The sequence below is a fragment of the Sphaeramia orbicularis genome, chromosome 5 (genome assembly GCF_902148855.1).
Source record: "Sphaeramia orbicularis chromosome 5, fSphaOr1.1, whole genome shotgun sequence".
Lineage (NCBI taxonomy): Eukaryota > Metazoa > Chordata > Actinopteri > Kurtiformes > Apogonidae > Sphaeramia > Sphaeramia orbicularis.
The window spans coordinates 6,771,405-6,792,683 of record NC_043961.1 but is presented as its reverse complement, the minus strand read 5'-3'; the positions used below and the strand labels follow the sequence as shown (position 1 = coordinate 6,792,683).

Here is a 21,279-nt window from a genome sequence, read left to right as displayed (position 1 = left end):
GCAAATCTGATTAATGGAAAAAGAACACTATTCTAAGTTGAAGAGGCACAAAAAAGACAAAAATAGCAAAAATACCTCTCAAGACCTTTATGTTTGAATGTTTTTAACCCAAGGTATAATCACATAAATAGAAAAAAATACTTACTGTGAAAAGAAGAGCTCAAATAAATCCATTTTAAAACCTTCCAATTCCAAGAATTTATACATTTATACATTTAAATGATAGGGTATATACGCCTTTTTCAAACTCCCAAATCAATGCAGAAAATGTTATTTCATTAGAGATTATTAAAAGTTAGTTTTCTTTGTACAGTTTCTGATGGATGTTCTGACAGTGGAGCCAGAATCAGGCCACTTGAATTCACTTTCAGACTGTGATGATGGAGGGGACACAGGACAAAAGGACGTCCTTCCTCCTCAGAGAGATCTGTTGTCAACGGACCATAGGTTGGAAAATGGGTCAAGTTCAGCCGAGGAGATCACGACACACGCTGATGACAGCTCTTATTACGTCACATGGACAGTTTACATTGCACTAGCTTTTCCAGGGGGTAAGTTCGTCATGCGGTGCGTTTAAAAAAATGACTGAAAAGTTCTTAACCCATAAAGACCCAGTGCTACTTTTGTTTTCCCAAATGAATTCTTCTCGATATTTAACCTTTCTTAAGTGATTTATCACCATTGATTGTAATATTATCTTCCTTATTTTGTGCTTTTTTCAGTGTAAATCATGCATTTTTGTAAATTCAATTCGCTGATCATGTAGATGTTCATAAAAGCTCAGATTAAAATTGAGGGGTATTATATCAGAAACAGAGAAAACTGAAAAAAAGTGACTTTTTCAGCAAAGATATCATTAACTGAACATAAACCCAGTGTGTCCATCCTCTGTCACTGATCCAACTCCATGAGTTTTACTGGTAAATCAATGTTGTAGAAGATGACGGTGTTTCCACGGTAACTACGGAGCCTCTGAACATCCAAATGGGTCATATCCGATGACCATGAAAAGATGAAAAATTGCATTTTACAACAATTATTTACATGTATCAATAGGATAAGTGGATCAACAGGTATTAAACAGTTTACATCAGTAGATGGTTTTGGTCAGTAGCGGCTGTTTGGGTCTTTATGGGTTAAAGTGAAAGCCAGATGACTTGGTGTTGGAATAGCTGTGTACTGAAATGTGATACAAATCAGTACTTTAATATCAACAACAGATTTTGCACACTGAGTTTTGTCCTTAATCTCATTCACAAACCCTTCTTCCTGTTCAGGACAAGATGCCAATGTTCGCAAAGCTCCAGAAAAGGCAAAGAAAATAACCAAAGATTCGTCTACTGCTGTGGTTCGAGCCCATAAACAACAGGGCTGTTATCATGTTGAATATAAGCTACTGCCTGGTGACACAGAGACAGTGAAATTGGACCTTTTATTATTTGGACCGGTGGCAAAGCTGTACAAAGAGGATGAGTTCAAGGTAGTCATGACCTGATGCACGTGTTTGTTCTCTTCATAAACAATTCATTAACATCCTGAATGAACGACAATAAAGCAATGACAGGGTCTAGAGTTACAGTAAAACTCATGTAAAATCATGCAGGTGTTTGTGAAAATGTGAAAGTGACAGTAATCTTCAGGGTAAATGTGTGCATTTTGGAACAGATTCTGAGGACATGGTATGAAGAAGATCTGACATGGGTTGGATGGACCGACAGTTTCAGGGTGAGAGTCGACAGGAACGTGGTGATCAGTCTACTTTCGCATAAGATCAGACTACAGATCTGGAACAGCAAAGACAAGCTGTTCAGTCAGGCCCAAATAGAACGACTGAAAACCCTCCGACTGTCTCAGGATCAGATTGAAGATACAGACGTGTGTGGTGAGCATGTGCCAACTATTCCAAAGATATATTTATACAGTCGTGGAAAAAATTATTAGACCATCAACAGTCATCAAAAACAACGGCTATGCAATCCAGTCCTAACTCCTATGTGTGTCATGTGACTAAAACAGACATGAAAAAGAAAACAGAAAAGAAAACAGGGAATGTCTAAAAGCACTGTTTTTGTCAGTACAATGACACAGATATTGATGGAAGAACTTAAGAGATGTTGGTTTTTTATCAAGAAAACATGTTAAATGCATAGATATCAGCTCTGAAATTAAACTACTATGAGCTATTTTTGTTGTTTTCATTATATTTGTCCAAACAAATGTACCATTAGTTGGATCAGACATTAAAATGAACAAGGAATTGAAGAAAATAAGGGGTGGTCTAATAATTTTTTCCGCGACTGCACATACAGCATCTTGTTTTATGTGAAATGCATCACAGTTTCATGTGTGTCCAGGTGGTGTCAAGACCATGATAAACACACTGAGAACTATGTATGGGAAGAAATCAAACACAAAAAAAGACAAAAGTGAACATTCAAACTTGAAAGAAAGCTCAAAAACAGGTACATGTTCTACTTTGAAGACTGAATTTGAAGTGCTTCTTACTACATTTGTGTGTTTGACCAGTGTCTGATTTCCAATCTGTTTTTACAGACAGTAAATTGCCCCCGCATTCAGAAACTCAGAAACAGACAAGTGATGCTTTTGACTTTGCTGAAATCAAAAAAACCGGTGTGGCTTCGGTTGAAATCAGTCCCGTTAGTTTGGTAGCAGGTGAGTCATTCCATTGTTACGGCCTTTGATAAAGTGACCTGTTTTACACTGTACGATATGTCTTTCGAAATAATGAAGTAAATGTATGTTGTTGTCGCATAATGCAATGCAGTTACTATAAGCTTGTGAGACCCAGGAAAGTGAAAGTTTTAGCTTTTTTACATTAAACAATTGTCTTGATTAGAAACTCCATAATGCTACAGCTTTTTCCAAATACATTTAAATTTTTTTTTATTTATTTATTTAAATGGAATGTCCTTTGCAATGGAAAGCTTTTTTTTTCTTTTTTTCAACTTTTTATTTTAATGTTTTAAAACACTTTTACAGAGCAGTAACAAAAAAAACAAACAAACAAAAAAACAAAAAACAACACAATACAACAAGGGGGGATGTTGTTCCTAATGCATTCGACTGCTTTTCCGTACCTGATCTGACATCAAGAATTAGTGTCCTTGAATATGGTGCAATGGACAGCATTTTTAAGTAAAACTGTGAAACTTTTGTCCCTAACAGAGGACAAAAATACATTGCAGGGTCTCAGGAGGATAAGCAAAAAGTATAGATACAGATAAACAGTAACACAGTGCTTCAGTTTCAGCTTCAGAGTTTGTCATGTCTTTTATGTGCTGTGATTGTCTCTCTCAACTCACCATATATATTTTTTTATTACTAAGTTGTTTTTTATTTTTATTTTTATCAATTATTACAAATATCAAGTGACATTTGAATTCCAGGCGACCCCCAGTGGTGTCCCGACCCCAAGGTTGAAAAACACTGTATTAGAGAGAAAACATCCGATCTTTCATTTGTTAAACCGTGGCCTCTTTGTGTCTACCAGGTGACATCTCGTTGATCAACTCCGCCTCCGTCTGTTCATGTGGTGTAATTGAGACCATGTACCACATCTCTCTAGACACACCTTTACTATCTGACCAACTGAAGGCTGAACTCAATCCACTGGTCATCAGCATTTTATCAGCCACCTCCATGCCATCATCCCCAGTCCCTTTCCATGTCCTAGAGGTGTGGTTTGAGACATTCCACTTCCATTTTACACAATGCAATTTGTTAAGTAATGACATCTATCAGCGGGATGTGCTTTGACATTTAAATCTACTTCCATCCCCAGGAGAACTGCACGCCTGTATATTGCCAATATAAGTTCCAGAACCTCGATGTGCACAGAACTAACTATCAAAAGCACGGCACCAAAATCTACTTCAGAGATGTCAACGTGATCCTCACTGGCTTGCTCAACCCCAGAGACCTCCAGGAGTTCCTCTCTGGTCCGCCACTAGAGGTAGAGATCCACGACCGTGACAGGAAGTTGGAAGAAACGCCAAAAACTCCAGCAAGCTTCAGCAGCAGATTAGATGAAACGGCACCTACTAAACAGAGGACGACGGTTTTTAACCATCATGGTATCGCAAGTCTTAACCTCTCCGAGCTGCTACATGGGAAGACTAGTCTAAAGGTGCGCATACCGATCAAATGCTGCCATCCACCTCCTCTAACGGATGGGAGGATGACGGATGGAGAAGCTAGCAGCGAGCCAATACCTCAGGGCCACTACTTGGATGCCAATTCTGTGCTCAAAGTTAAGATTGAGACAGCTTGCCCTCTTAATGTCAAAAATGACGGCTGCGAATCGGAGTCGTACGAGCCTCCCTTTGGACGCATCATCTACCTCTTCAATTACAATAACATCTCCGTGACAACCAAGCTGAGGTCTGAGATCCTTACAATCAATGCGGAAGCCTTCCAATTGGGCTCACGCTCCTTGGAAAATATTGAGAGAGCCCTATCGAATTACACTTTGAATTTCAAGTGCAACGAGAGCCAGGATCTGGATTTTGTTACGGGATTCCATGTGCTAGATAAGAGGACACAAATCTTTGTTCTTGAAGGGTTGAAACATAAAGCAGTGAGGAGACTTTGGGAGGCTATCCCTATGAAGTAAGCCCACAAACACTATCTTGCCCTAACAGCTCGCGTTAACAGTTTTCAGCTGTGCTGTCTATTCTCAGAGTGTTTAAATTCCAATGAAAGTCCTCGCTGTTTGTGTGATGTTTTGCAGGCTAAGTGGGAGTGAGGAGGAGCAGGTGATAGTCTTCTACAATTCTAGCCTGGCTTTCTTCAGACGCATCTATGACTCATTAGACATGGGCCTGACTCCTATCCTTCTGTCCGAGCCACTAGAGACCATCATGAGGGAGCCACTGGTCTATGTTAGAGGCACCGTCCCCGACTCCTGCTTCCAAGCTTTATCACGGTACCTGAATACAAAGATTATAGCAGCCCTAAAGGCCTGCACATGTAGTTTTAGACTATTTAGTTTATTATTCTGTAAATTGCAGTAGACACAAAAAGTTTTACGAAAATAGTATTTGGACTGAATGCAGGAAATGGCCTCAGCCGCTTTTCCATTGGACATCTGCACAAAACTTTACCGATATTTACTAAATGTCAAAAAAATGGAAGTGCGTAATGTCGGTTTTTCCATTAAATCACAAATGTGATGATTCATTTAATTATTATTGTGAGATGACATGAGAAGTCATTCCATAAACATGGTGACGAACATAAATATGGTGCTGATTTACAGATATATTAATTATTATTATATATCACCCCTTTGTCCAGTGCTAAATTAAAAAAAATGATGTGGTTTCCTGGTGTGTCCACACATACCACAGCATGTTTCTTTTAAAACTCTTCTTCTTCGCTTGTTTTAACGTCCGTCAACATCCGTTTTTTTTTTTATTCGCATGACTCTCGTTGCGAAAAAAGGTATTTCCATTGCAGTTTTGTGTGATATACCCATTGTGCTACGCCCGAAAAACCACCTCTTGCCAGTGCAAAAACTTTTAATCCATTTTTCATTGGGTACATTTTTTTGCGCAACTTATATTCGCGCAACGGAAAAGCGACTAATGTGATTAGTATTTTATACATAGTGTAACTTCGTCTTAGTATGTAAATGTTGCACCTGTTCACATGTTTCACATGTTTGCTGGTGTGTATTAATAGAAATAAAAAGAGGAATGTGTCTGAAAACAGAATTATTCCAATTTTATGGGTAGCAGTGTATATAACTATGAACCAGACTGTTGTGTTTTGCTGTATGATATACGATCAGTAATGTTAAATGTATAATAATTTTTTCACTTTTTGACACTAGTTTAAGCACAAATACAAGTACCAGGGTATCTCATTTTGATTCTCAGATGTAGTCGGAATGGGCAAATTTGGATTCTATTGTCAATAAATGCACCTCACATAGCCCATCGTGCTAGTTGAAATAATGAACATGATTGCTGTCTATAACTTAAATCCTCTTTACACTGTGTAGACAAACATTTTCATCACACAAATACAGTCTGCTTTTTGTTCTGCTTTGGTCCTCATGTATTCCTGTGAACAGCTTAGAAACAGACTTCACTTACGCTAACAAATGACATGTTCCCAGCGCAACACAGACTCCAACACAAACATCACGTAAGAGCAAGAATGTGTGGGAATATCGCATATTACACTTCAGATTAATTACATTCATAAGCAACATGATACAGTATATAATACATTTAACTGGAAGTGCTGTTGTAGAGTTATAATGTACACGTTTGTTTTGTGGTGGCTAATGTCTGCTAGCAAATGTCTATTTGTTGATGCCTGTTCAGTAATTGTGCTGCATTTGCATTTATCATTACTCTGTGACTGGTTTTCATAGACAAAGTGGGAGATTCTACATGAACATTACAAGGCTTTTGTTTTAGTCTTAATCGTTGATTTCACAAAAATGTAACGTAGACACACTGCAGAGTACGTCTTTTCATTTAAGTCAATTTCTGTACCATATGGCAAAGAATCTGAAATGACTGCATCCATCCAGAGAGCTGACATGCAACATGAGGTAAAAATACAAGCCTGATCTTTGTGAAATATAAAAAATATTCCCATGGTTAAGGATGAAATGTCAAGCATGTTTAAAATAGTTAAATTATAACTTATATGTTGAGGATGAAAAGTTTATTCTTGACAGTATATCAATGGATATACAGTCGTGGAAAAAATTATTAGACCACCCCTTGTTTTCTTCAAGTGTCTTTTTCATTTTAATGCCTGGTCCAACTAAAGGTTGGTAACAACAAAAATAGCTCTTAGTAGTTTAATTTCAAAGCTGATATCTATCCATTTAACATGTTTACTTGATAATAACCAAAATCACTTCAGTTCTTCCATAAATATCTATGTCATTGTACTGACAAAAACAGTGCTTTAGACATTCCATGTTTTCTTTTCTGTCTGTTTCAGTCACATGATACACACAGGAGTTATGCTGCGTTCCAGGCTGTTTTTTGAGCCTGTAAGTCACGTCTTCAAACCACGACTCATGACTTTGTAGCGTCCCAGGCAAGTCACACCAAACTGCCTGAGTGCAAGGAAGTGTGGTATCCAGAGGTAAATAAACCAGCATGGTGGACCGTAGGTTACGTTCATTTACAATCATTTCTATCACCAAAGGTGCTTGCTCCTTGGTCATTTGAGGGAAACAGAGGAGGAAAAACGGTGCATAAGGCAAGAGAAGCTGTTTAAATATATTCTTGCACTCAATGGACTGAAAACTAGCTAACGCTAGAGCAGCTGCTGATTATGCAGAACATTTGCAGATAAATAACGTTAGAGCAATACCTTGTTTCAATAAACAATCTGCACAAACACTGCATCCACAGGGGCTGCCATTACTACGTGATGTCAGAACTTGGAACTGGGAGTACATCAATCTAGTACGAGTTCACAGATGGGAAGTCACAGGTTTGACTGACATTCCAGTGTATTTTCACCGGTAGAAGGTTGGAAAAACACAAGTTACAGGTTCCCTGGGACGCAGCATTAGTACTTGATTGCATAACTATTGTTTTTGATGACTTTTGATGGTCTAATAATTTCTTCCACAACTGTACATTGAGATTCTTGTGTGTATCCATGAGTCAACTTTGTAAATAAAAAATGGAACGAAAGAAGCTGCAATAAATCTAAAAAAAAACACATATGTCTACAACTAAAGTGTGATCTACAGTTAAACAGCTGCAAGCTATAAAAATAGCATGTGGTCTTGCGTGGCTGTGCATGAGCCTGTTGAAAGGCAAAGGTAGCGAAAGGTTGTGTATATTTTTATGCAAAGGGTTTCTTATATCACATATGTTCACTATTGTAACCACCTATTAAAGCCATCTCCTGTTCCCAGGCTGAGCCAGCTCTGTGGAGTACGGAACCTCAGAAATGTGGTGCAGTACAACCTCTTCCCGTCAGCTGACATGATCCTCAGCTTAAGCAAAGAATACGGCACCTGCGCCGATCAGAGGCGACAAAGACCGCAAGCAAACCCTCAACATGCTCCTCCACCTGTCCACAGGAAAAGACATAAACACCTGGACGCAAATAACATAGAATACATCAAATGGAAACTCCGAAACCAACACATGACGCTGGAACAGCCCAGGGATTTTGTCCAGGTCCGTAAGACTCAATGGTCCTGAATAGGTTTGGACTTTCTGACAGAGGCGACTCACATGTTTTCTGTAACGCTGCAGGACAACATAATAAGGGTGCACGAGTTAAGTGAGCAGCTGCAGAAACCAGAGGTCACTGTGTTAAGGATGGAAGAGGCAGCAGAGCGACCAGTACACAACTACAGCATCCAGACCTTCAACTCAAACCGACTCAACAAAGAGCAACTTCAGAGAGAGATGGCAAAGGTCTGTAGGACGGGAATGACATCTTAAAATGGATTGTTTTTAAAGAGCTTATTATTGTGTTGTATAATAAATGCAATAAATAAATAAATGCACCCCCCCCAAAAAAAAAAAAAAAATCTCATTCCTACGACGGCAGATTAGGGCCACATAAGAACATAAAAACGCTTGTCACTATGAGAATAAAGTCGTAACATTTTGAGAATAAAGTCATAATATATTGACAATAAAGTTGTACCCATTCATCAAACAATGTCAAACATTTTGTGAAGATCTACTTTCATTTGGGGTTTACGCACAAAGGCCAAATACTGAGTCTATCCCCCCCATCAACACATTATCATTGGTCTAAGGACTTTGAAGTGAGTTTGCACTCGTTTGGGTTTGTTTTGTCGTAAGAACTGAACTGATTTGGAGCAAATTGCTTCTTTTGTGGAGGAGAAACTGATGAAGTGGTCAGCTGCGGGGCTATCAGTGGTTACACCAGAGAGCTATAGGGTTTGCTGTTTCTCAAGAAACTGTGAGGATTTTACTCTGAGTTTTGGAGTCCAACAAAAGTGAACGTTGCTGCTTCGCTTGTTGCGTTCGCTGTAAAACCGGAAACTCTGTCAAATTTTCATAATATTACAACTTTAATTTCATAAAAGTACAACTTTATTCTCGGTAAATAATGAGTTTTTTTTTTTTTTTTTTTTTAACTTCGACTTTATTCTTATTATATCATGACTTTATCCTCGTTAAATCATGAGTTTTTGAAAATTACGACTTTATTCTCATTACATGATGACTTTATTCTTGAAATGTTATTACTTTATTCTTGTAGTGACAAGTGTTTTTATTTTATGTGGCCCTAATACGCTATTGTACAGTCCCAAAACTATTACTTGTTATTTTTTCTATAATTACACTGAACAAAAATATAAACGGACCACTTTTGTTTTTGCTCCCATTTTTCATGAGCTGAACTCAAAGATCTAAAACTTTTTCTGTGTACACACAAGGTTTATTTCTCTAAAATATTGCTCACAAATCTGTCTAAATTTGTGTTAGTGAACACTTCTTCTTTGCTGAGATAATCCATCCACCTCACAGGTGTGGCATATCAAGATGCTGATTAGACAGCATGATTTTTGCACAGGTGTGCCTTAGGCTGGCCACAATAAAAGGCCACTCCAAAATGTGCAGTTTTATCACACAGCACAATACCACAGATGTCACAAGTTTTGAGGGAATATGCAATTGGCATGCTGACTTCAGGAATCTCCACCAGAGCTTTTGCCTGTGAATTGAATGTTCATTTCTCTACCATAAGCCATCTCCAAAGCTGTTTCAGAGAATTCATGAAGAAGACTGTGCGAGGAAAATGGTGGTCACACCAAATACTGACTGGTTTTCTGACCCCCCTGGACCACCCAATACAGTAAAACTGCACATTTTAGAGTGGCCTTTTATTGTGGCCAGCCTAAGTCACACCTGTGCAATAATCCTGCTGTCTAATCAGCATCTTGATATGCCACACCTGTGAGGTGGATGGATTATCTCAGCAAAGGACAAAGGAGAAGTGCTCACCAACACAGATTTAGACAAATTTATGAACAATATTTGAGAGAAATAGGCCTTTTGTGTACATAGAAAAAGTTTTAGATCTTTGAGTTCAGCTCATGAAAAATGGGAGCAAAAACAAAAGTGGTGCATTTATATTTTTGTTCAGTGTATAATTAAAACTTCCGTCTTAAGTGATATGTATGCTGTAAAGAAGACATAGGACAACAATGAGTGTTTATAACCATGCAAGCAGATAGATAATAGACTTCTTTTTTTTTTTTTTTATAAAGACTAAAGCATCTATCCTAAAACAGCCAAACTCACCTGAATGCTGACTATGTTTTTAAAACTTGGACAGTAAAAATAAAACAGAATTCACCTTTAACTCTATCAGCTGTTGAAAGAACCCACTCATTTTAGTTTGGTCTTAACCATTAACAACATCAAAGTGAATTTTTCACCAACTTAACCTTTCCTGAGTGATTTTTCACCATTACTACTACATTATTACTCTATGTTTTTCAGTCAAAATCTGGTATTTTTCTATATTTAATTTACTGATCATGTAGATGTTCATAAAATAACAAAGGTCATTGTGTCAAATTTGAAAAAGTCATTTTTTTGGGCAAAATATATGATGAACTGGATGTAAAAATACATGTCTACAGTCATTGATGTTTGTCAAAGTATATGGGTTTTACAGGAGTGGAAGATGACAGTGTTTCCACATTCATTATAGAATGTGATGCTGCTGATAACCTGCTAAACTACAGTCGTGGAAAAAAATTATAAGACCACGATTGTTTTCTTCAATTTCTTGTTCATTTTAGTGCCTGGTCCAACTAAAGGTACATTTGATTGGACAAATATAATGATACCAACAAAAATAGCTCATAGTAGTTTAATTTCAGAGCTGATATCTATCCATTTAACATGTTTTCTTGATAATAACCAAAATCACTTCAGTTCTTCCATCAATATCCATGTCATTGTACTGACAAAAACAGTGCTTTTGGACATTCCATGTTTTCTTTTCTGTCTGTTTCAGTCACATGATACACACAGGAGTTAGTACTGGATTGCATAACCATAGTTTTTGATGACTTCAGATGGTCTAATAATTTTTTCCGCGTCTGTACATTTTACTTGAATTGTTTAAATGTATTGATAGGATTAGTTGTTCAGTTATTAAACATTTCAGATCAGAAGATGCTTTTGGTTGCTGTCTGTTTAGGACTTTGAGGGTTAATGTGGGATTTGCAGATGGAGAAAAATGAAGTTGAAAAGGCATATCCTTTAAACGAGCCAGAGCGCATTAGGTGACTAATGACATATGACGCTGCTCTGATCATTCCGTCAGATGCCGGGGCGGCGGTTCACCTACAGTCAGCTCTACCACAGTGCAACAGCCGAGCCAGGAGACGCGACCCCTAAACCTGATCCCAGGTCCACCGCTCCCACCAGGATCTGGTTCTCAACCATGAGAAGTGACGAGTCCAAACTGCACTGTAACCACCCAGACGAAGCCCGTGTGGAAGAGTTAAGGAAGGTGATGTCACTCTTGGTCCTCCAGTGTGGGGTTCTCCCAGATGGAAATGCTCAGTTTATTGCAGTTCCCATGAAACTTAGCACCGGGTTAAAAAGTTTATGACTTTTTGCTGGCGATAGTCTTTCCCTCTGACTCGGTGTGTTTAGATTTGATACAAAGTGGAGTTTAAAATGACATGTGTAATAATATCAGAGCTGCTGTTGCTTCAGTTGGCCTGTCCTGACAGTTAATTTATTGTCCCGGAGTAAAAGCAAGAATCTCTAATGGTGGACATTAGAGATGGTGGGATGTGGACACAGTCTCCATATCACCCACTGGTTTGTAGACGACTGCTTTGAAGCCTCAGGTGTGACCTTTTGACCATTAGCATCTTGGATTTTTAGACCCAGGGGTGGGCTAGCTACCATTACTTTAACCCATAAAGACCCAAACACCCACTAGCAACCAAAACCATCTGCTGATCTAAACTGTTTAATACCTGTTGATCCACTAATTCTATCAATACATGTTAATAATTGGTGTAAAGGGCAGTTTTTCATTTTTTCATGGTCATCAGATATGACCCATTTGGACGTTCAGAGGCTCTGTAGTTACCATGGAAACACCATCATCTTCTACAACATTAATTCACTAGTAAAACCCATGGAGTTGGATCAAAGACAGTGGATGGACACACTTGTTTTTATGTTCAGTTATTGATATCTTTGCTGAAAAAGTCACTTTTTCTTCAGTTTTCTCAGTTTCTGATATAATAACCCTCCACTTTATTCTGAGCTTTTATGAACATCTACATAAACTGTAAATTAAAAATAGGAAAATACATGATTTACACTGAAAAAACACAAACTAAGGAGGATAACATTATAATCAATGATGATAAATCATTTAAGAAATGAATCTTCCAGTTTGTACAAAATCTGGACATCGTAGACATGCTCCCTCCACGAATGTCTACGAACTCCAGATTTCGTATGAACTGGAAGATTCGTACCAACTCATTGTTTGTAAGAATTTTTGTGACCGAGGCATTAGCGCTTTTTCCTTGAAAATGACAACATCCAGTCTCAGAAAATGAAAAAAAACAAAAAAACAGGTGTTTTTGGTCCATTTTTCCATTTCTGTCAGGTAGTAAGTCTTTTTTGTTGTTGGAAAGAGAAAACAAAAATCAGTTTTTTAAATTTGAGTTATTTGTTTTGACACTGAAAAAGAAAAACGCCTTGAAATTCAATTTTAATTCTTCTATTTTAAAACGAAAATCAGTTAACTACTAGTTTTTCTTTTGTTTCTGAAAATAAAATCCAATTACCAACAGATACACTGACCCACATAAAGGTCACCTTCATAGAACAAAAGGCCAAAATGTCCCACTTCAAAATGGTAGTCCACAAAAATAGATTATATAACAGTTGCTTTGGACATTTTTGATGCAAATAGTTTGTAAAATTAATACAAGGTGGTCCATTTCGCTGGAGAGCTGAAACATATGGTGTAATTTATACAATAGGAAATTAATTCAACCAATAGCTGATATAGTGCATTTTGAACACAGACTATAATACACAGTCTGTATGTCAGTATGTGTTTCAGCTCCAAAGACTGTTACTTAATGATATCCAGTGACACTGTGTGTTTGTAGTCAATGATAAAGTTTCTAAAGCTGTTCTACTTGCAGCCGTGGAGAGAGAACATCCTACACGCCAACATCTTAAATCCCACTCTTACCCGGGACAGATGGGCCTGGGACCAGCGCTCCCAGGACTTTGAGCTCTACAGCAAAGCCCCTCCTTTCTTCAGCACACCTCCTGTCACCATCCACCAGGCTGGTATGGACTCTATTAGGCTGCACTACATCACTTCACCTTTCATGTACTGGTCGTTTCTGCTCTAAGATGGTAAAATATTTACACAACCAGATGTCACATTGAGGAATTTCCATTGTAGCCATACAGATGTTCAGTAAATGTCAGGATTTAGTGTCAGTCCCTAAAAAAAAAAAAAATCAAAGAGGAAGGGTTTCTTTATAGGTGTGCCATTTGTACTAGAGTTCCACACTGATACAAGGAGAAATCCATCACTGCAGCGATGACAATCACTCTACAAACAGCTGGAGCACAGCAGTATCACTATGTAATACAGCCATATAGTGTAGTTTATAGCAGGCCTCATGGACGACTGTGGGATGACGGGAATATGACACAAGAAATACACTTAAGCGGTCTACACACATGAGGATTTTCTAAATCTGAAGAGATTTTTTATCTGTTCCAGACCCCACACATGAAGATAAAAAATCAGGCATTGAACAGTTTTGATGCTACTGTGTGTGGTGTGCTCCGATAATCTGAACACAGCACACCACCAAGGTTATTATCGTTAACGAAAACGAACGAAGTGACGAAAACTAAAATTGAAAAAACATTTTCGTTAACTGAAATAAATAAAAACTCGAATTAAAAGAAAAAAAATGATATTTAACTGAAACTGTATTGTGTGCTTACAAAACTAACTAGAACAAATAAAAATTATGTATAAAATTCCCTTAGTTTTCATCTTTGTCAATGTTGATACAGGATAGAACATGTGAAAATTTCGTCTAAGATCGGCAGTATAAGAAAGGTATAGAAGTCAGGAGGCCAACAGTGAAAGTATGGAAAGTTTCAGTTTCGTTTTCACGTAAGTGACGTTGTGTATGGATTGCACCCCCACCTACATTACCCCCTCCAACCTGCTAAAGGGAATTTATCCATGGTACTGTACATATGTTTGTGTCTCTGCTCAGTCAATGAGCCACCCTAACCCCGTCCCCAAATAAAGTGTCCAGGGTAACCTTACTAATTTCTTTGAATAGGATGGTGAGGAAGATAAAATGTATGAAAAAACTGAAACTAATACTAAAACTAAACTAAACTAAAACTAAGCATTCAGAAAAAAACCACAACTAATAAAAACTAGCAAACCTGCTCTAAAAACTAATTAAAACTGACTGAATTAGAGAAAAAAAAAGTCAAAACTAAATAAAACTAAACTATAATGAAAAATCCAAAACTATTATAACATTGCACACCACACACACACACACATAATGATTCTGTCCCAACACCGATCTACAATCTAGTCCAAGACAGAAATCTTGCGTGATCAAACGTCATCTAACAAAAACGAAGAACAAACATTGCAACAACCAGAAAACACAACACACAACATGGAAGAGGACATACGAGAGGAGGGAATGATGGTGTTCTTGGGACTATTTTTGACGGAAAAATCCAGAATTTCTGAGGTCCATCGAACTTTATGTTTCAGGTCGGCCAGGTTTGGTTTTATTTACGCCTGCTTCCTTGTTCCTCAGTCAGCTCATTTCTTGATTGGCTACATTACGTTCCACGTCACAATTCACAAAGTCATGACTCAGGAGTTATCAGCTTTCCCCTCCACACACACACGAAGATTTTGGTCATAAATATTGAACAAGTTTAATATTTATGATTGTCAGCCCTGACCCTTTTTGGAGCCAATTACTGGGGCAAATTCACTCTAAACACACCTCAGACCACAGGATAATTTTATAAGACATAAAATAATCTGGTGTTTGCCGTCCTTGGTCGGAAAAAGGGATAATCGGGACAAAAACAGCCTGATTATCTTTATGTGTGTACCCCGCTTTAAGCACAGAGTATTATGTTAAAAAAAGGTACTTGCTTTCTGTACTCATACTGCAACCTAAGAGGTATTTAGGGTTTTTTGATATGACGCCTACTGGTGGTGATCTTGTGATACTAAATAAACGAATCATTGTATTTGTGATTTAATGGAAAAACCGACATTACATGCTTCTGTTTTTTTGACATTTAGTAAATTTCGGTAAAGTTTTGCGCAGATGTCCACTGGAAAAGCGACTAGAGGTCTGTATGTTGAACCTAAACTAAAATGATTTTCACACCATTGATTGTTAATATTTTCAGTGTAAATTTTTACATTTCACAAATTCATCCCACAGGCCGGATCGGACCCTTTAGCGGGCCGGTTTTGGCCCGCCGACCGTATGTTTGACACCTGTGATGTAGATGACAGAGCACAGAAAGCCCGCAAGGTTGTCAAGACAAGAATAAACAGCAGCAAAAGGAGTCACTTAACAAAAACCACAACACAATGCTCAGAAAATATTCACGTGTTCAGAACATTGTGCAACGTTTTTAGAGCATTGATGTTTTTTCTGCCTAATTTCTGTGATGTATCACTTAAAGGTTTGCCTCAGACTTTTAAGAGGCCTGTGATCCATCTGCTAACCAGTAACACACAGGGCATATTCAGTCTTCTAATGGCTCTGTATGACTGTTTGTTTTCAAGTTCGGTTGAGTTTTAAACCTCCTTTACTAACATGTAAAAATAAATGATGGTCAGTCCTGATATATGTGATACTTCAACAGAAAGTAAGTTTTGTTAACCCCCTAAGTTAGCTACACCCCCCCCCCCCACACACAAATACATTATTACAAATATTAAATTATTCAACTCATTGTTGTATTGTGACTGCCTCTGCCGCTACCGCCACCACAATAATACTAGCAAATTAGACTACTGGTATTATTATTATTATTATTTATTTTTGTATTATTACAATAATTATTACTTTCCCGCTCACTCCCCCCTCTCTCTTTCTCACTTTCATTCACACTCCCTCCTTCTCCTTTTCCCTATCACCCCCAACCAAGCTATATTGTTTAGTTGCTCTTTACATTTATGATCTTTTTCATTGTAATATGATGTTGCCATTGTTGTTGTTTGTCACTACTCTGTTGTTTTTGGTTTATTTGCTTGATTTTGCCTTTGTTTGTGTGTTGTTTTTCTGTTCTCATTGTCTTAACTATCACTAATCTAAAAAAAAAAAGTCTACAAGTAGCACATTTTACATGTTAGATGTCATTTTTTCTTCTTTTTCATCACTCTTGCTAACTGGGTGTATTTGCTAACTTGAACTAGATATTTCTTCACACTGTCGATAACTTAATTTGTTTTACAAATTGCACCTTTAGCTTTTGCTATGACTGACATCAGCTAGCCAGATGAACTCTTTCCTTGTATTGTTTTTATGATGCGAAAAACGTCCTTCACATCAGCATCCTTTTCTATTTTGTATCTTCTTCTTCTGGCTGGTGACTTTTTCATAATCGTCATCCTAAAGAATAAGAAGACCACACTTAGAATGAGCCCACACAGGACGGTGCGCTGCATTTCTAAAAGCATCCAAGTGCAGATTTTTCCTACAAAGTGTCTGGATTTTTTTTTTTTTTAGCCTATTGATACGTTTTGATTGAAGCTCCAGATGGTGGATATTTGAGCCTGTATTAGACACTGCTGTTGAGTAACACACTCCCACACCACACAGGAGACTACATTCAGTCAGGGAGGAAGCTCAGCGATACTGGAAGCCAACAATAATTATCTGTTTATGCGTCACGGTATGTGCTCAGAACACGTTTATCGCTCGTATGAACAGATATGTATAAACTCTTGTCATCCTCAGGGAACTCTCTGCATCAGGAGCAGACGGAGGCAGCCAGTGCTCAGTACAAGCGCTGGCTGAACAAACTCCTACCTAGCAACAGCAACAACGACCTGGTCGGCAACGGGCTGGTCCCCGAGTTCAAGTGTCACATGGGTGGAACAGAGAAGTTTCAGAGTATTCTGAAAGATAAGCCCATGAAGTATTCACTGAGGAAACCTGGCCTGCTGCTGAGGGTACAGTATTTATTTTTATTAATGAGATGACAAGCTCTTGGATGTGAGTAGAAGACACACTGGAAACACACAATGAATACTCGCTTTAATGTTTTCTGTAGCTGCTAGGATTTTCCATCATCTCTTCATTATGAATATTATTCTAAATAATTCAGCCTCAAAAATATTGGCAATGCTGGATTAAAAAGCAGTTGCCAGGAAAAGCGGGCAAACACCCCAATGCTCTGAAAGTCCAGGATTAGTGTGTCACATGTCTGAGAAGTGAAAGAAAGGTCCTAGAGTACAGTCTGATCTGAAGTCTGTAAACTCCTTTACAAAAAGACCTCAATTGTTCTTTCTACAGAAATATGTTGAAATATCTGCTCGTGTCTGCTTGTTCACTGTTATTGCTTTGGCATTTGGTTTGAAACTGACTGCAATCATCTTTAGAAAGGACATAATACAGTACAGTGTATGTTTATTTTTTCATTTTTTTCTGTCTAGTCTCTGTTTTCTGTCTGTTATCTTCTAACATATATGTGTGTGTGTCTGTGTTTAAATACAAATGCATGTATATTTTGTCTATTGTCTTTTTTTTTTTTTTAATCCATGACGATGTGTATGGGCGCACCCTTAGGGATAGGGTGAGGAGCTCAGTCACCAGGGAGGAGCTCGGAGTAGAGCCGCTGCTCCTCCGCGTCGAGAGGGGCCAGCTGAGGTGGCTCGGGCATCTGTTTCGGATGCCTCCTGGACGCCTCCCTGGGGAGGTGTTCCGGGCATGTACCACAGGGAGGAGACCTCGGGGAAGACCCAGGACACGTTGGAGAGACTATGTCTCTCGGCTGGCCTGGGAACGCCTCGGGGTCCCCCCGGAAGAGCTGGAGGAGGTCTAGGGAGATGGAAGTCTGGGCATCCCTGCTTAGACTGTTGCCCCCGCGACCCGGCCCCAGATAAAGCGGATGATAATGGATGGATGGATGGATCCATGACGATGATTTTAAATGTTCAACCTCTAAAATTCTAAAATAGATTTTGTGGTCTGACTGTAAATAATACATTTCTACCACAACTAACCATCTACTTTCTTCACATCTCACTCAGGAAGAAAAGTATGGAAGAGGATTAAGGCCACTGGAACAAAAAAACAAACAAACAAAAAAGGGTCCAATATATAGTTTTTTTCATTATTATTCTGAGAAAAAAATCAGAATTCTGTCTTTTTCTCTGACTTCTGACCATTTTAAATATTTTTTTAATTATTGTTCTGAGATTAAAGTCAGAATTCTGAGAAAAAAAATCTGAATTAAAAAAAAAAAGTCTGAATTCTGACTTTTTTCCCAGAATAATAATAATAATAATAAATATATAGAGAATCTTAATTTTAATTTTTTTCAGTGGCCCTAACCCTCTTCTGTAGAAAAGTCTCATTAAACTTTAAGGAAATATTGATGTTTATATCTTAAATCACCATTAACAGGACACCTTACAGCTGTAGACATGATGTGTCCCAATATTTTCGTCCATATAGTTAAGAAACATCAACATTTTGGAAGCAAAGATAACAGTTTAAACCAAACTAACCAATGCAATGATATTTCTCCCAGTATAAAACTATATTCTGACAATCATTATTGTTTTGTATCCCAGACCCGTTAGAAAAGAAACACCTGAATTCAACATGTCCACATAGTTTTGTCCACATAGTGTACATAACAATAGCAGACCACATTGTATTTATCTGTATCTACTGTATACAATTCTCAGTTTTTATTTCCTGTTTAGATTAAGTAGGTTAGATGTTACACTAGGTCTGTTTGACGGTTTGACAGTCCAAAGGTTTGAGTGTGTCTTATTGGTCAGGATTATGCCGCCGCTGACGTAACCTGCTCCTGGTTCTAGACCAGAGGTGTTGGCGCTGCTCTTGAACTACTTTTGCTGGCTCTGTTTTTTTTCCCTCTTTAAGGGATTTTTTTTTTATTTTCTTTTGTGGAACTTTTCCTCACTTGAACTTAAAAAGGATCAAGGATGATGTATTTTATTCACATTTTCAAAGGCTCTGAGGCGAGTCTCTGATTTGCAATATTGGATGGTAAATAAAACTGAATCAAATGGAAATGACAGCTGTTCTTTTGGCCGCTGAAAACAAATAGAACTTCAGACAGAAACTAAAACATTGAAATAAAATAGAAGATTACTGTAGGCGCCTGCCCCATAATGCCTTGGTGGAACAGGGTGGATGACCAAATCAGGAGTTTTGAAACTAAAATTGTGCAAATCCATTCCATTAGAGCGCTGGATAAAGTATATAAACCTGGAAAAGTGTAATCAAGGCCGTCTTTAAGTTGTTTTTTGTTTTGCAGCCTATACCTCAGCTGTCTGTGATAAACTCTGGGGACGACAGAGCAGAGGTAAAGGAGGCTGTGGCTCTGGCTCCAGGCCCCTGTTTGGACTGCAGCCTGAGCAGCAAAAATATCATCCCCAGACACAGCTGTCGGTAAAACGAACACCGCTACATGTAAGTTCAAGTCACAATTTACTGATGGGTTTTTCTATGAAACTGGGTTCATTTAGGTACATACTTGGCACTTTTCTATCTTTTTAGACTCAATAATAAAAGGTAAATGTAGACGTATTTCCCCCAGGACGGACCTAATGATGACCTCTGATAAATGCAAAAAAAAATTATACTCTGAGGCATCCCATAATTAATGAATTTTAAATCAAATATTGGGGCCAAAAATAGGACCCAAATATGGACATTAAATCTCCCTAGGTGTCAGTGCATTAGATGTGTAAACGTGTGTAAATGGTCTTCTATAGACTCTAAATAAAGACACTGTGTTCAATGTGTCAATCCTAGTGGTTTTTCCAATCCACATGTGGGTTTTTCATCAATCTCAGTCTCATTCCAGGTTTGGTGTGGAACCCATCGTGTCCACTGGTGTTACATGCAGAACCTTAACATTTAAACACAAATAAATCATGAGTGATTTTGCAACAGCGGTCATTTTTGTGAAACACTATGCCTTCAATATTTACTTCGATTCCCTAAATGTACCTATGAGAGAATAAGAAGATATTTGGAAAAATAGTAGCATGTAATTTTCGTGTCCTTCTGACCGTGTTACATGCAGATTTTTGTACGAGAAATAATATTAAAAAAAAAACAAAAATGTGTTTTATCTGAAAAATAGTTTCTCTTTCATCTCAGTAAGTATTTATTTTTAAAATAGACCCAAAGTGTTTCCAAACTTGCTTCTAGGGCTGCACGATTTCGGCCAAAAATAAAATCCTGATTTTTTTTCCTCTAAAAAACTCAATTTTCGATTTCAATTTTGTGTAAAACTGCAGAAGACAACATAAGTCAGCATGTCGTTTTTGGGAGCAGCCTGCAATGCAAGGCACTGCTCCCTACCTCAAATCTGTGATGGTATCACATGATGGGCCCACAGAAGTGATACCAATAAGTGACAGGCATCAGTCATGCGTTCATGTGTGGACCACGTAATATGAGTGATCCCCATGCCGTTCTGCTTAAACTGAGGGATCCGTGTGTGGAAGAGACCGATCCAGGACACGCTGGAGGGATTATACCTCTGGAGCTGGTGGATGTGTCCGGGCAGAGGGCTGTCTGGGCTCCTCTGCTGAGGCTGCTGACCCCGTGACCTGGACCCGATCGGAAGAAGACGGTACAGTATGGATCCGTGCGGGACAATTTAAGATGAGTGATCCCCATGCAATTATATTTGAATTGGAGGATCCGTGCTTGAAACCACAGCTTACATTGGTATCACTGCTGTGGGCCCATCACAGATTTAACGTCTGTGGTCATTATGCGGACTTCTGTGAAAGACCGCTCTCAAAGATAGGAGGAGTGTACGGCAGCCCGAAGGCACACGGCTTGGAGGCAAGAGAGAGATGAAATCAATTTGACGATTTCCCTTTTTTTAAAAAAATCGTCAAATTTCAATTTAAAATCAATTCATCTTGCAGGCCTATTTGCTTCATAACATTAGTCTACATCTGGTTTGAATTTTT

At 38.2% G+C, this 21,279-nt stretch overlaps 1 protein-coding gene across 1 annotated transcript in view; it reads left to right on the top strand.

The window, feature by feature from the left end:
* The first annotated feature begins 319 nt into the window (after nt 1-319).
* cfap92 (cilia and flagella associated protein 92 (putative)) overlaps nt 320-21,279 on the top strand; it is a 32,135-nt gene continuing 11,175 nt past the window's right edge. Inside the window, exons 1-14 of the mRNA XM_030134272.1 lie at nt 320-551; nt 1,278-1,480; nt 1,666-1,882; nt 2,355-2,462; nt 2,554-2,673; nt 3,512-3,696; nt 3,803-4,629; nt 4,751-4,945; nt 7,922-8,189; nt 8,268-8,432; nt 11,335-11,523; nt 13,196-13,346; nt 17,048-17,262; nt 19,602-19,756. Of these exons, the coding sequence (XP_029990132.1) occupies nt 320-551; nt 1,278-1,480; nt 1,666-1,882; nt 2,355-2,462; nt 2,554-2,673; nt 3,512-3,696; nt 3,803-4,629; nt 4,751-4,945; nt 7,922-8,189; nt 8,268-8,432; nt 11,335-11,523; nt 13,196-13,346; nt 17,048-17,262; nt 19,602-19,739 (3,213 nt within the window). The 3' untranslated portion in view covers nt 19,740-19,756. The remainder of the gene's footprint in view (nt 552-1,277; nt 1,481-1,665; nt 1,883-2,354; nt 2,463-2,553; nt 2,674-3,511; nt 3,697-3,802; nt 4,630-4,750; nt 4,946-7,921; nt 8,190-8,267; nt 8,433-11,334; nt 11,524-13,195; nt 13,347-17,047; nt 17,263-19,601; nt 19,757-21,279) is intronic.